Here is a 13127-nt window from a genome sequence, read left to right as displayed (position 1 = left end):
TCAACATATTACACATTTTTAAAAAAAGGCAAATCCATGTAGAGGTGGCTGCATGGAACATATGCACTATAAATAGACCCTCAAAGGTGAAAAAAAACCCTGTTGGATCATTAAATTCCTCAGTTCTGCTAAACAAGGTTTGCTTAGTGAAAAAAGGGTGTCATAACAAATAAAAAGTAGAATAAAGATACTGGTACTTATGGTCTGATTTAGATGGCAGTGGGGCAGTAGGAGAGATGCAGTGTGACTGCAAACAAAGGGTACATAATTCTTCCAACAAAGAAAAATAAAAAGTTTACATGTTTCAGCCTTACGGAAAACAGTAAGGAGAAGATTCTGCCCCAACAAAACTCAGAAATCACATAAATATTGTTACTTGTTGAGGTGTTGCATGCTTCAATGATAATAGAAAAAGAGATGCACCAAATTTCACTGGACGAAAAGAAAAACCACGCCTATCAAATTGCTGAATCACTGAGAAACTGCACTATAAATTGGCAATATGCAAAAAACATTCTATAAGTACAGGAGGTGAAAGGTAATAGAAGCATAATATTATGCATCTATTTGGTTGAATTAAAATCCAGTTCATAACATGCATATCAGATTGTCTTTTGAAAAATGGTACTTTTATTTACAAGTGAAATGGTACTTTTATTTACAAGGGAACTTATCACATCCTAAAGGAAGGGGACAAAGACTTCTCCACCTCTTACTGCCTTTTTACTTTAGTTAAAAGTAGTGCTGCACTGTCAGAATGCAGCCAGTGCACCAAAGAGGCCCTAGGACGCTGGAGTAGGGAAGCACAGCTGAACTTCAGCATAGCTCTGAATCCCTTCTCAGCTGTTTATGGAAGGAATCGAGAGATGCTAGCACAGTCAGATTCATCTATTACTTTCCTCCTTGGAAAGTCCCTATCTTCCAAACTACACACTAAAACAAAAATAGCTTTACTGAGGAACATGCCTAATCCATTTTATTGAGGTGCTCTGTTATGATAGAAGATAGCAAATTTTATGAAAATTCAGTGTCTCCAGTTTGGAAGACCTAAGACGTACACTTTAGAGAATTAAACTGACCTTTTCAAACCATTCATTAGTACGCAGGTAGTATAACTTCAAGCAAGATGAATAAATCAAATGTGGAAAGATTTCTTACGTTATTTCTAAATATTTTATACAGAACAAACTCTATTACTTAAATTATTCTTGATGCACACTGGCATAACTGGAGGGAGAATCATTCCTCTTTTTCGTGAACCAGACAGGATTGAGCAGAGGAACACAATCTAAAAGGCCAAAATGTGCTTTTTAAAGAACGTAATTTTGTGTTATCCCATCATAAATATGCATGTTTATGCATTTTACAAACAAAAAAGCTGTGCACAAGAGTGCAAAACTTCAACTTAAACTAAAGAAGTATTTGAAATCCAAAGGGAGTATGCTAAACAAAACTTCAAGAAACACACTTCATTGACAGTATAAATATGAGTGATGGGCTCTTCAGTAACACTCATCATCCAATGAAGTCAGGAGTCATACTCCCACTAACTTAACTGTGGCTTTAATTAGCTTAGTATCAAGTGCTCCAACAACCTTATGCTCATTTTATCATTTGTGATACTAATACAAATATTTCTGATGAGTGACTCCTTAGTAAAGAACGAAACACAAACTTACACCTTATGTAACAGCTGAACCAAAAAAAACCACCAAAAGAATAGACAATATATTATGGCCAGAGACCTAGGGCCAATTTCTATCACAACAAGGCTATACATAGTCCTAAACATGCTGGGAATTTCCCACTAACTATTGTTTAGGCATGAAGGGAAACAGAAGGAACAATGCATTTGATAGTTCATAAATAATGATTTCAGGTATTTTCTCAAATAATGGCTTCAGATACTTTTACAGTTCAGAGAACAAGTAAAGAAAGAAACCAAACAGTGCTTATCACATGGAAATGTTAGTAGTTAATAAGTACCCATGTTTCCAAGTGATTAAACGTATCAGAATTAATGTCACACTGGCTTGCAGAATTTCTTATGTGTTTATTTCTAATTATGTTGCTTAACAGCCACCAGTAAAGCAACTCCACTTGTTACCTATCTACTGGAGAGGTGACTAGTAATAACTCACAGTAAACTTTCCCATCTACCACACAGAGACCACGTCAAATTCATGCAAACTCTTAAGGACATCAGGAAAACAACAGAAATGTGACAATAGCTTAATTGCTTTTAATTGCTGCTTACAAAAATATCCAGATAATTTCCTGCTGTAAGATAAACAAATGGCTCCACTTAGTCCTATAATACTAATTATACGATTAATTATCATATTAATACTAATCTGCTCTGACAAGTATTCATCTTAGTATTAAAACGTGTCTGTGCATATTTAGACAGTGCACCTTTTCACTGTAACGTTTTCATTAGTTTTAAGATAGCCAACCACTCAAGCAGTTTCTTAGTACTCACAGTTCCCTTACCCTCAATTACCAAAAACAGCATGTGTACAGTGTTTGTGTGCTACATGTACCTAGAAAACATGAAGAAATTTAAAAAATAAAATCTACTTATTCTCATCATCAAATATGTTATTATTTTCTCCTTAATACATATACAAAATATGTTCTCTATTTTAATATTCCTTTAACTAGGTATAGAGAACCATATTGCCAAACAATCATTACTGACAGTAGACATTTCATATTAAAATGGCTGGGCTACTAGTAAAAGTCTAACATCTCACTATCCTTCTCCATACCCTGTAATCAGGTGAAAAATGTCAATGATTTATTATTCTTGACAGAACACTATGGCTCTGACTTTAAGGTCACTATGCTCTTAAGTTTTGTGTAGAAGAACAAGCTGTGTACACCTTAGGAGGGTGTATACAAAATAAAGGAACAAAGCAGCAAAGCAGAAGTAATACATCTTGATTTTGATAAACCCTTTGATGCTACCTCAGAAAATATTACCTGGAAAATTAATTCAGATTTTTCTCGGTGTATCATTGCAATGTGGACTGAAAGCTGACTGAAACAATGAAGAAAACTATAATTTACCAATACAGCGGAACAAGGAATCTGTGATAGTCAGCCTGGGAAAATTAGATACACTGACAGGAAATAAGAGAGCTGGGTATTTGTTTATTCCAGGACAGCTATCTGCTATCATATTAGATAGAAGATTAGAAAGAGGATAGATTAACATGTCCAGTTATGAGATGATAAAACTCAGAGGCAATTAACACTCCCTCAGAGAACGGTATTTAAGGAATTATGAAATATATGTTTTCATTGATACTTTCTTTGTGTATATTAATAAAGAAGAAACAGTCCATATAGTGAAATCAGTTACTAAAGCTATTTGTTTCTATCCTATAATTTGCTTACAACTGACTACAATTTATTTTAAAACAATTCAGGTTCATTTAACCGCATTGAAATTAGGGTTGGAAAATGGAACTGTTGACAATGTAATATAATATTATTCTCTATCTATATGGTTGCCACTCAGTAACATTCAGTGGAAGATAAGTGTACTTCTCCCAGCAGTAAGTTAATTACTATAATAAGAATCTTTAGGAACTTATAGTTAACATCCTGTAACACCTTAGTCTTTCTCACTTTAATTAAGCGATATTGGAGGTCTGTGTTTAGTAACTGAAGACTAGCATTAAGAAACTAAATAGCAGGAGTAAAAGAACAAAAGTGTATCTATGTAAGTTCTGAATGGCAGAAACCAGAAAATGCACCAAAAATCTTAAAATAGTCTATAAACACAGGAAAAGATTTAAAGTATTGACAATTCTGATTCATTACAAATATTCAAGGATGTATCCAAGTATGTAATTTGTTCCATGAATTAGAGATTTGCTTACAGACACTTAGGTTCTGGGGAAAATTATCTAAGCTCAGTAGCATCCCATATATAGCACAACAAGTCATGGTTAGGAAATACTGCTCATGTGATACAATAAAGGAAGTGTAAGAAATGGCAGAAGAGCAAAAGTAAGAAAGATGACAGTAACAGTAGATGGAGCATTATGGTTATACAGTCTATCTTGAGTCTTACTGTTGTTTTGAATTTTAAATCCTCATTTACAAATAATATAATCTCACTCTAGTTTTGTTGGGTTTTTTTTTTTTGCTTGCATTTGTCTTTTCTTCCCCTACTGAAAGTATTAAGTGCTCAATTTCAATCCACATAGAATAATCAACTTCCTAATCCCCCCAGAACTGTTGACATCACTAAGAGCACCTGAAATACTACACACAACCTGATGCAGCTAAGAAAAAACTAGAGATGCCACAGCCGTAGCTCCATTTGATATTTCTTTTTTTCCATTGCCTCAATGTTTTCTTCTTCCTCCTATTTTCTGCCAGATCACTTCTTTCCAGAAGACAGGATAGGTGGGTGTATCAGGGCAGAGATCTGATGAGATCCCATGCTCCTCTGAGAAACAGAAGAACTAGACTGGAACAGTCTGCTCAAAAAATGGAAGACAGCTTTGATTAGGTAGATATGGAAAAGGGCTAAACACCACCACAAACTGGCTAGATAGAACAACCTAGCTCTAAATACAAAAAACTATTCACACTTGCTTAGTACTAGCTGAGAAAAAAGGTGATCCAAAGAGAAAGAGGAATTTTTTACTCTATTCATACATGATGGCAAAGACCTAAGAGTCAGATCACCTTTATCCTCAAGTTTTGATTTAAGTATGAGGACACAATATTCTCATATGTGGACAAACTAATGAGGACATACTGTCTCATAAATACTGATAGCAAAAGCATCCAACTTCTTCTGGTTTAGGTACCTACACCCAGTGCAAGATGTATATGTTAAAAAACACTAGGAAAATTAGCATCCATAAATGTATGCAAAACGAATGAAGCCAAGCCTTCTGGCTACTTTTCCTATGTAGAATTACTATGCAGAACAATGCTGAAGCGAAAGGACTAGGTGATGCTAGTGAGTCATCACATACTCTTCTGCTTGTGATGTTGAAATACTTGGAGTTTAGTTATTGGTGAAAATTCAGGTTAGATCATCATCAAACTCTTGGCTGTGCAAAACTCACAGCCAGGAATTAATTTTTACCTGTATTAATTTACACCAGTTAGAATAATGGAATAGTTTGGGTTGAAAGGGACCTTTAAACTTCATTTAGTCCAACCCCCTGCTATAGGCAGGGACATGTCTCATAGATCAAGTTGTTTAAACCTTACAAGTTGTCCCAAAATTTACAAGACAGACATTGTATCTGCCACTTCCTCCTTTCCCAAGTCTCCATTCTTACCACGTTTTCCACAGCCCTCTCTGGACCCCTGCCTCCTTGGTCTTCTCCCTTTCCAAACCTGTGGGACTCTTCTGTCAACCCGGGCAAACAATCCTTCAGGTTCAGGGTGAAAAGTCTGCCTCTGTAGTAATACTGTTTCTCTAATGCGTTCCTACCCCAGCTCTAAACACCGCGCTTCTCTGAGAAGGATCCAAAAGATAAGTTCTCTTCCTTTCATCCCTCTTCCCCCAGTCCAGTGACACCAACATACTTGTCAGCTCCATTTTTTTTACTGAGAGGCAGCACTGACTGACCAAGGTGCAGGAAGGAGGGAGAGACAGAAACAACAATTAGATTGATGGCTCTCAGACTCTATCTCCAGTGCTGTGGGGTGAGAGGAATGCAGTTTGGAGAAGACGACTCAAAGCAGGAGCAGCGCTGAAGGTCTAGGGAGCTTCAGGGGTACAATACAGAACACAGCCCATTCCGCAGCGTCGCCTCTCCCTCCTCTCATCCCGCTGGCTGTTTGGGGGAGCTGCAGCACTGTCGCTTACAGAGGATGAAGCACCAAGAGCCAGCAACAGCTCCTCAATGGTTGGGAGCTACAGATTTATATCACCGGTAAAAGTATGAAGTGTAAGAATGACAGCGGCCACGTGTGCAGAATACTCCAACTCTGTACAATATTACAGGAGCTGAAAGCACACAGCTGTGCAATCGAAATGTCAGTCTGAAAACTACATACATGCTTTAACTTATGAATGAACACAGATTAGCAAGATAATGAAATTATGCACAGTATATAATGCCAGCTCATCCTTCAGGGATAAAAAACATATAAAATGCACAGAGAAAGAGATGTTTGATGCACTAAAATAAATTGTATTAGAAAGAAATTAGTTTTTTGTCCTTTTTTTATTTCCATTAGGAAGATATTCTTTCCATCGTATTTACATAGCCATTTTCTTATAGCATTAGCTATGTATTTTCAAACTTTATGCTGATCCAAAACTTTATATAACTAAGTTCTCATGAAAAATATGAAAAAAAAAAAAGGAAAAGTATGCATCGTTCCCACATGTTAGCCCAGCAAACCTTGCCATGTGACTACCTGACCCTGCACCACTTTCTCCCTGTAGGTTTTCAAAGGCGTAGGGCTCAATTTTTACTAATGTTACATAAAAAAAAAATGTGTTACAGCAAGAACTAAGACAAAGATGGGAATTCACAGCATCTAGTATGCAAAGCTTGTAGTGCTGCTGCAACCACTGCCTGGTCCTCTTCGGTAGAGCAGAAGGATATAATTTTGTTGACATGTACTTAAAGCAGTGATGGAGAACACACAGAAAAGAGAAGGGGATAGTACTGATTCTTGATTTAGTGTCAATTTCAGTTAGCTTCTTTTTTACCTAAATCAAATCTTCTGGTCCAAAATTATTAATAAGAACACACCAAAGACACAACTCCTGCCCTTGCAAGAAAATCAGTATAGGGTACACTGTAGGAGAGATTCCTACAGAAAGGTTATTTTGTTTCAGGATTTCCAGACTCATTAAAGAAAAATTACAAGGAATTTTAAAATATCAGGTAATTCTTCCAAAAATAACATTTTAATGTGGTTATTTCCTTTACAGTGTCAAAGTAATGTTTTTTAAACTCAACAGATTGAAGTCAGTGTTCTTGACTGCCTATTTTACTGAATCAGATTTGAAAAGCAGCTCACCTCCCAGGACCATACCAGCTTGACAGCACTTCCTCAAGCGACATGCTGGACAGTTCTTCCTACGAATTTTATCAACTATGCAGTCATTTCTTCCAGCACATAAATAGTTGTGCTGCCCTGTAGGCAAGAGAAAAACAGGTTTAATACTATGTTTTCTATCATGAAAAAACTATTTCTATGCATAAATATTCCAAAAATAACAGAGGATTCAAAAAAGTATACTTGAACCGTTAAAGCATTCCTTCATTTTATGCTAATTTTCAAATAATCATGTTCCTATTTCGATATAATAATTTATTTGGCCTGTTTAAGAGTGAAACTCACCATCTAGGAAATTCCAAAATAATTACCAGACAGTATGAACTGCTTGAATTATTTGCTATTAATGTTTTGCAAGTAAATCAGCATGAGGACAGACCAATTAATTTCTTTCAAACTTATTTTTAAGTTATTGCTCCTGATTTTAAAGAACTTCAGTAAATTTCACTTTGATTGATGTGGAGTTTCCAACAGAAAACTGAACAAAAAAGTTGGGGCAGTGCAAAAAAGAGCCCTTTAAGCAGAATAAGCTACCTCTGATGGAGAAGCAATTTTGTACCAGACCTGCTGAAATACCAGCTGAAGAGCTGCAGCCAACGCAGCTAAAAAGGACAAATAGAAGAAAGCTGTAACTTTTTGGTTTAGTTTAGCTCTTATTTTATTGTTTAATTCTGAAGGACTCAGTTAGGAAGAGTCTGTCATTACTATATTAAAATGGAATCTTTTTCATGAAATTAGATTCCAGCAGAACAAAAAATTAAATTCAGCTGACATTCTGAAATTCTTTTGAACAAACTTGAATACTTCCAAAATTCACTTGAAGAGAATGAAAAAAGTGTACTTTTTTGCTTTAGAATAATATTGATAATTTCTGTGATTGATTTTAAGTAAACAAAGCTAAGTAAGTACATAAGTAAGAAGAAATTAAAGCTATTTTTCACATTAAGCCCAGATTTACCCTAGAAGGTTTAACTTTAAAATCCTGCCTGCTTGTGCACATCATCCTCTACGCATTTCTGTATTTTCAGTTTCTTACTAGTACCTAGCATAAAAGCATGAAAATAAAACAACAAAAAAAGTATTTATTCTGACAGCAACAAAATGGATCAAAAACTAGAACTAGAACCAACTAGAACCAACTAGAGAAGTACCAATATCATGGATACTTTCTTCATGGAATATTGTAGATGTGGACCTCCAAATGTAACAGACATCAATACCAAACCTTTTAAATTTTCACTGATTTCTGTATCAGTATCACTCTGAGTTAACCATCTGATGTCACCAGAAGCAAAAAAATCTGAGATGATTACTCTACTCAGTCACTGTTATTCAGCTTTCTTTATAACCCTATTCTGTCCTCTCTCTACATGTGGTAAAAGGAGTAACTGTTCACCAATAACTTTAGTCCACAGAATAAAGACAAACTGAAAATGAATCCTCAGATGAAAATACAGAAGGAAAAACATTCTATTCTAACAAAAGAACAGAGCTAGTGCTAAACCATGTGAAACAATGTATTTGTTTCTGTGCTAACATTTTTTTAGCTAATTGATTTACTTCTTACCCATACTTCTAAGAACAACTTGTTTGGTTTTAGTAAAAGACACCTGATTGCCTGAAATTTATAACAGTACCTTTGGGTTTTTTTAGAAAACAATGGGTAAATAAAGAGAGTTGCCTCACACATTGCCTGGCATTTAAAAAGTATTTAGTAATGCAGTAAATCAGAAGAAATTCTCATTTACTTTCTCCCATTAATTCTAATCCCAGATTCCTTCTTACAGGAAACATTACCTAAAGTAACTGAATGAATAAAAATCTCTCTTGCTTTTGGCAGCAGACCAAGACATAAAAGACTTATTTTGAACATGCCTTACTTGGGATTATTTGCAGTTTCTCGTTGTCTTGCTTTGCCTTAATTAGCCACAAAAGCATTCAGTCTTTTGACAGCCAACAACAGTTTTAAAACTGCTAGTTTAACTAAAACCTATGAAACATCAGATTGTCTCTGCACTACGGCATTCTGATGTTTTAATACACAGTTAATTTACAAAGGAACGCTTACACATACGTTTTGTTTGTCGGTGTCTTGGTTTTGGGCGTTTTCTTTGGTCCCTGAAAGGTATCTTTTCTGGACCTCTTTTCTAGGGAATCGCTTGAGTGTACACAACATGGTCTGAGTCCGTATAACCCATGTCCATTGCAAAACTAAAAAAATGGACTATGTATTTCCAGTATGGCAGTAAATGCTCACAAGCAGCTCACGATGCTACAGGCATTCAAATTGTACTTTTCCCCCTATAATGACACAGAAAAATGCCGATCTGCCAAAGCCAATGCCATATCATGAAATAGTATTCTTCAAGCACTCAGAGAACACTGTTTATACATTCTAGAATGATCTCAGTATGTAGAAATCACTCTTGACATCAGTATTTGATTTGCGTACTCAACAGCCAAGCGTGTGCTCTAACTGCTAGAGGAGGCTAAGGAGATAGGGTAGAAGCAGTAATGGCAACACTGTTCCTGCTGGAACAGGAAATTATCTGGAAAAACAGAAATTAATAGCTTGATTTATACTGATACACATTTAAAGAGCCTGTATTACTTATATAATGCTGTTTAAATATTATGCATCTAAAACTAAGCATTACAAATCAAGGCTGCAATTTACAGCTACACATTTAAGTTCAGCTACACCTATTAAAAACCTCTTCAAAACTTAGCGCTTATCAGTAGATCCAACTTCCACTTCAACTGAAAATGCATTAATTACTTCATCATTAGGTAACAACTCACAAACCCAAGACTGAACAATTTTTTTTTACATTTGCAAAACAAATTGTAAATTAATCACAATTTTGAAAACTACTATTTGATGTTCATGTGTTCTAGAGTTTAAGATTAGGCAGGATCTCTCTGTCCAGTGCATACGATGGAAGAAATGAAATCTGTTATTGGAATTTAGACACTGTAAGAATTTGCTTTAATCTTCAAAAAGTGACTATTATTTAATTCCCATTTATGTCATTAATTGTATTTAAAAATCTAATAATGGCCAATGACCTAATCTTTACTATGTCGTCACCTAGTTTATTTCTTCCATAAAGCTTCCATGATACTAGCAAACAAAAAAAAACAGAAGCAAGAAAAAGCCAAAACCCTGCCAACCCAACTCTTGCATGAGATTATGGTGATAAAAGATCAAGCATTTCTTAATTCTTACTGTCAACCACTTCCTTGTTTTCAAGACTATAAAATGTCACAGTCGTATCCTCAGCTTGAATCACAGCTGAGTTTTCCACTCTGCTTGCCTCTATCCAATCTCTCCCCAAGACCTCCCGTCCCAAAGTGTATTCCATTCATTCTGATTTAACTGCAAGGTATTTGGAAAACACCTAAGGTTCAATTGTATAGTATTTTTCATAGTCTCATCTGTCAGGGATTTTTTTATTATCTCAGTCATCTGATTTAATCTCATATCTATAGATACATCTGAGTCAATGTTCTCATCTGAAACCATTTCCACCATTGTGCAGAGCTGGATTCTGAGAAAATGCTACTTGCTTGACATTAATATCTAAGTGGCAGCAACCATCTGAAGGACAGCTTGCATAAGAAACAGAAAACATGTCAGATATTTGCTAAATTCAAAATTTTGGGACAACAGTTAGATGAAGCTGTCTGGAATGTTTTCATGGGATGCTAAAACATTTATTTGAAAATACATTTGCTGCATCTCATTCTTTAGGCTCATCTATATTTTTTTCAATATGTGAGCACTGCAGTTATACTAAATGCATGTACTAATGAAGTATCCAAAGACCCCTTGTCAAGATAAAATTCCTGTTCAGCTAGTAGCTTGTCATTTGGTATCTTTTCACAGAATCACAGAATGGTAGGGGTTGAAAGAGACCTCTGGGGATCATCTTGTCCAGCCCCCCTGCTTGAGCAGGCACACCCAGAGCAGGGGGCACAGGAACGCATCCAGGTGGGTTTTGAATGTCTCCAGGGAAAGAGACTCCACAGCCTCCCTGGGCAGCCTGTGCCCCTGCTCTGGCACCCGCACAGGAAAGGAGTTGTTTCTCATGTTTCAGTGGAACTTCCTGTGTTCCAGCTTGTGCCCATTGCCCTTGTCCTGTCATGGGGCACCACTGAAAAGAGTCTGGCCCCATCCTCTTGACACCCACTCTTTAGATAATTAGAAGCACTGATGAGATTCCCCCGTCTTCTTTTATCCAGGCTGAGCAAACCCAAGTCTTCCAGCCTTTCCTCATAAGGGAGATGCTCCAGTCCCCATAGTTTTATGTGACTACTGTCATTATAACCAGGAAAAAAAAACAACCCACACACAGAAAAAAACGATGATATTAGCCTAATCACTAGAGCACAGGTCAGAAAGTAAAGATTGTTATTTGTGTTTCTTACAAAAATATTAATCTGGCAACTGCCACTTTCTCAGAAGTCTTCACCCAATGTTAAGTTTCCTATATGTGTTTACTTTTCACCTTTTGAAAGTGCACATTATAGCTCGCTCTCAACAGATCAACATAGCTTGCGACCTAGATTTGATGGAGAATATGGAGAAAATACAGACAATTTCAGCTGTTACTCATATGTTCCAGATTCTTGTAGGATAGCATTTTTCTTAACCTCCACCGAAGTCCATTTGCGTTAGTAAAGGTGGAAGTCCTAATGCAAGAGGCAAATACATTTTTAAGTACTATGACTAATGACTGTTTCTATACTAGCAGGTTTATATCGGGAAGTGGTTAAAGTGCCAATGGTCCACTCACACAAATACAATCACAGGTTTTGCTATCAGTAAAGCTGCACAGACCATATTCCAGGACTGAGAAATTTCAATCCAAATACTGCCGGAAGCAGCATGCAGCATGCTGTAAGTCACTTAAAATCACTTGAGTAAACTAATAAGTTGCAAAGATTTTGCAAATGTGCAAAATATCAAAAATGTAAGGCTTTATCTGCACCAGGGGTATCAGATGCAAGCAATCAGTTATTTGTGTACGTGCATCTGGGCTAAACTGCTGCCACCCTGCGCAAAAGCAAAGTGCTTGTTTGCAAACTCTCAGTTCCTCCTGTCTGCAAATGAAAGTACTTTAAAAAATCTTTTTTCTCTCTCCCATATGTGGTTTTGCCTCCCTCTATCACTCTTAACTGGCAATGCTTTCTTATAAAATCATCCTATCCCCACCACCATACGACTGTTCTTTGCAAAACATACAGTGTTTTATTTAGTCTAGTTTTAGATTGCTGTCTAAAGACTGCAGATATTTATTGCATCTCTTTGTAAATTATTTTATTGCCAGATATTTTCCAAAGCCAACTTTTTTCTTCCTGAGAGCTAGCCTCTAATTTTTGCTCAATAATTTACTACCAATATGCTTTACCATTTATAATATTTTTCAAAAGTACTAGTTAACTCAATAGGTTTAAAAAAATAAAGGAATAGCTCTTAACGTAACTAAATTTGGAACTTCTTGTTGGGTTCTTGTGGAAGCTGATAATAAACATGGTTTCAAAATAAACAAAATGGAAAATAGGTTCACCTACATACCTGCAGTAAACATAATGGTGCAAATCTGGCTTTTTAGTAAAACTTTGACTTCTAGAAGCTAAGACAACTATTAGGGTAAAAAGTAAACTGTACTTGCTCTGACAGTCAGGTTTTCCGTAACTAGGCAAGCAGCCTAGCCTAGTTCATCATCAAAAAAGGAAAACACAGCTAACTTGACCTTTGTTCTGATCTAAATCAACCACGCTTCTATTTACACTGTTTCAATGTGCAAAATAGCAAATATGGGCTGAATTTGCCTCTCACTATGTGGGTTTATGAGCTTTGATCTTGGAGAACTAGGAATCTATACTACACAGTTTGTAATACTGAAAATACACCCTTCGTGTCACTGTATGCCATTACGGGCCATTAAAACGTCCAAGATTCCACACACCTCAAATAATGTTTTTTCGTTATTTAACCCCAATTTCACTTCTGTGTTAACATTTTCTTTAAAAATAAAAAAAAAGTCACTTAAGTGAGACTTAAG

General features: G+C 36.1%; 1 protein-coding gene across 6 annotated transcripts in view; it reads right to left on the bottom strand.

Annotated features, from left to right (window-relative positions):
* The window catches only part of PGR (progesterone receptor), a 42451-nt gene that overhangs the window by 17017 nt on the left and 12307 nt on the right, over positions 1–13127 (bottom strand). For 5 of the 6 annotated variants that reach the window (XM_064441317.1, XM_064441321.1, XM_064441318.1 and 2 more), the window contains one exon: positions 7018–7134. In XM_064441317.1, the coding sequence (XP_064297387.1) occupies positions 7018–7134 (117 nt within the window). Of the gene's footprint in view, positions 1–7017; positions 7135–12637; positions 12680–13127 lie in introns of those variants that run through there. The other variant, XM_064441322.1, reaches the window with a different exon arrangement.

Source organism: Phalacrocorax carbo, chromosome 1, assembly GCF_963921805.1.
Source record: "Phalacrocorax carbo chromosome 1, bPhaCar2.1, whole genome shotgun sequence".
NCBI lineage: Eukaryota > Metazoa > Chordata > Aves > Suliformes > Phalacrocoracidae > Phalacrocorax > Phalacrocorax carbo.
This window is presented reverse-complemented; position numbering and strand designations above follow the sequence as displayed.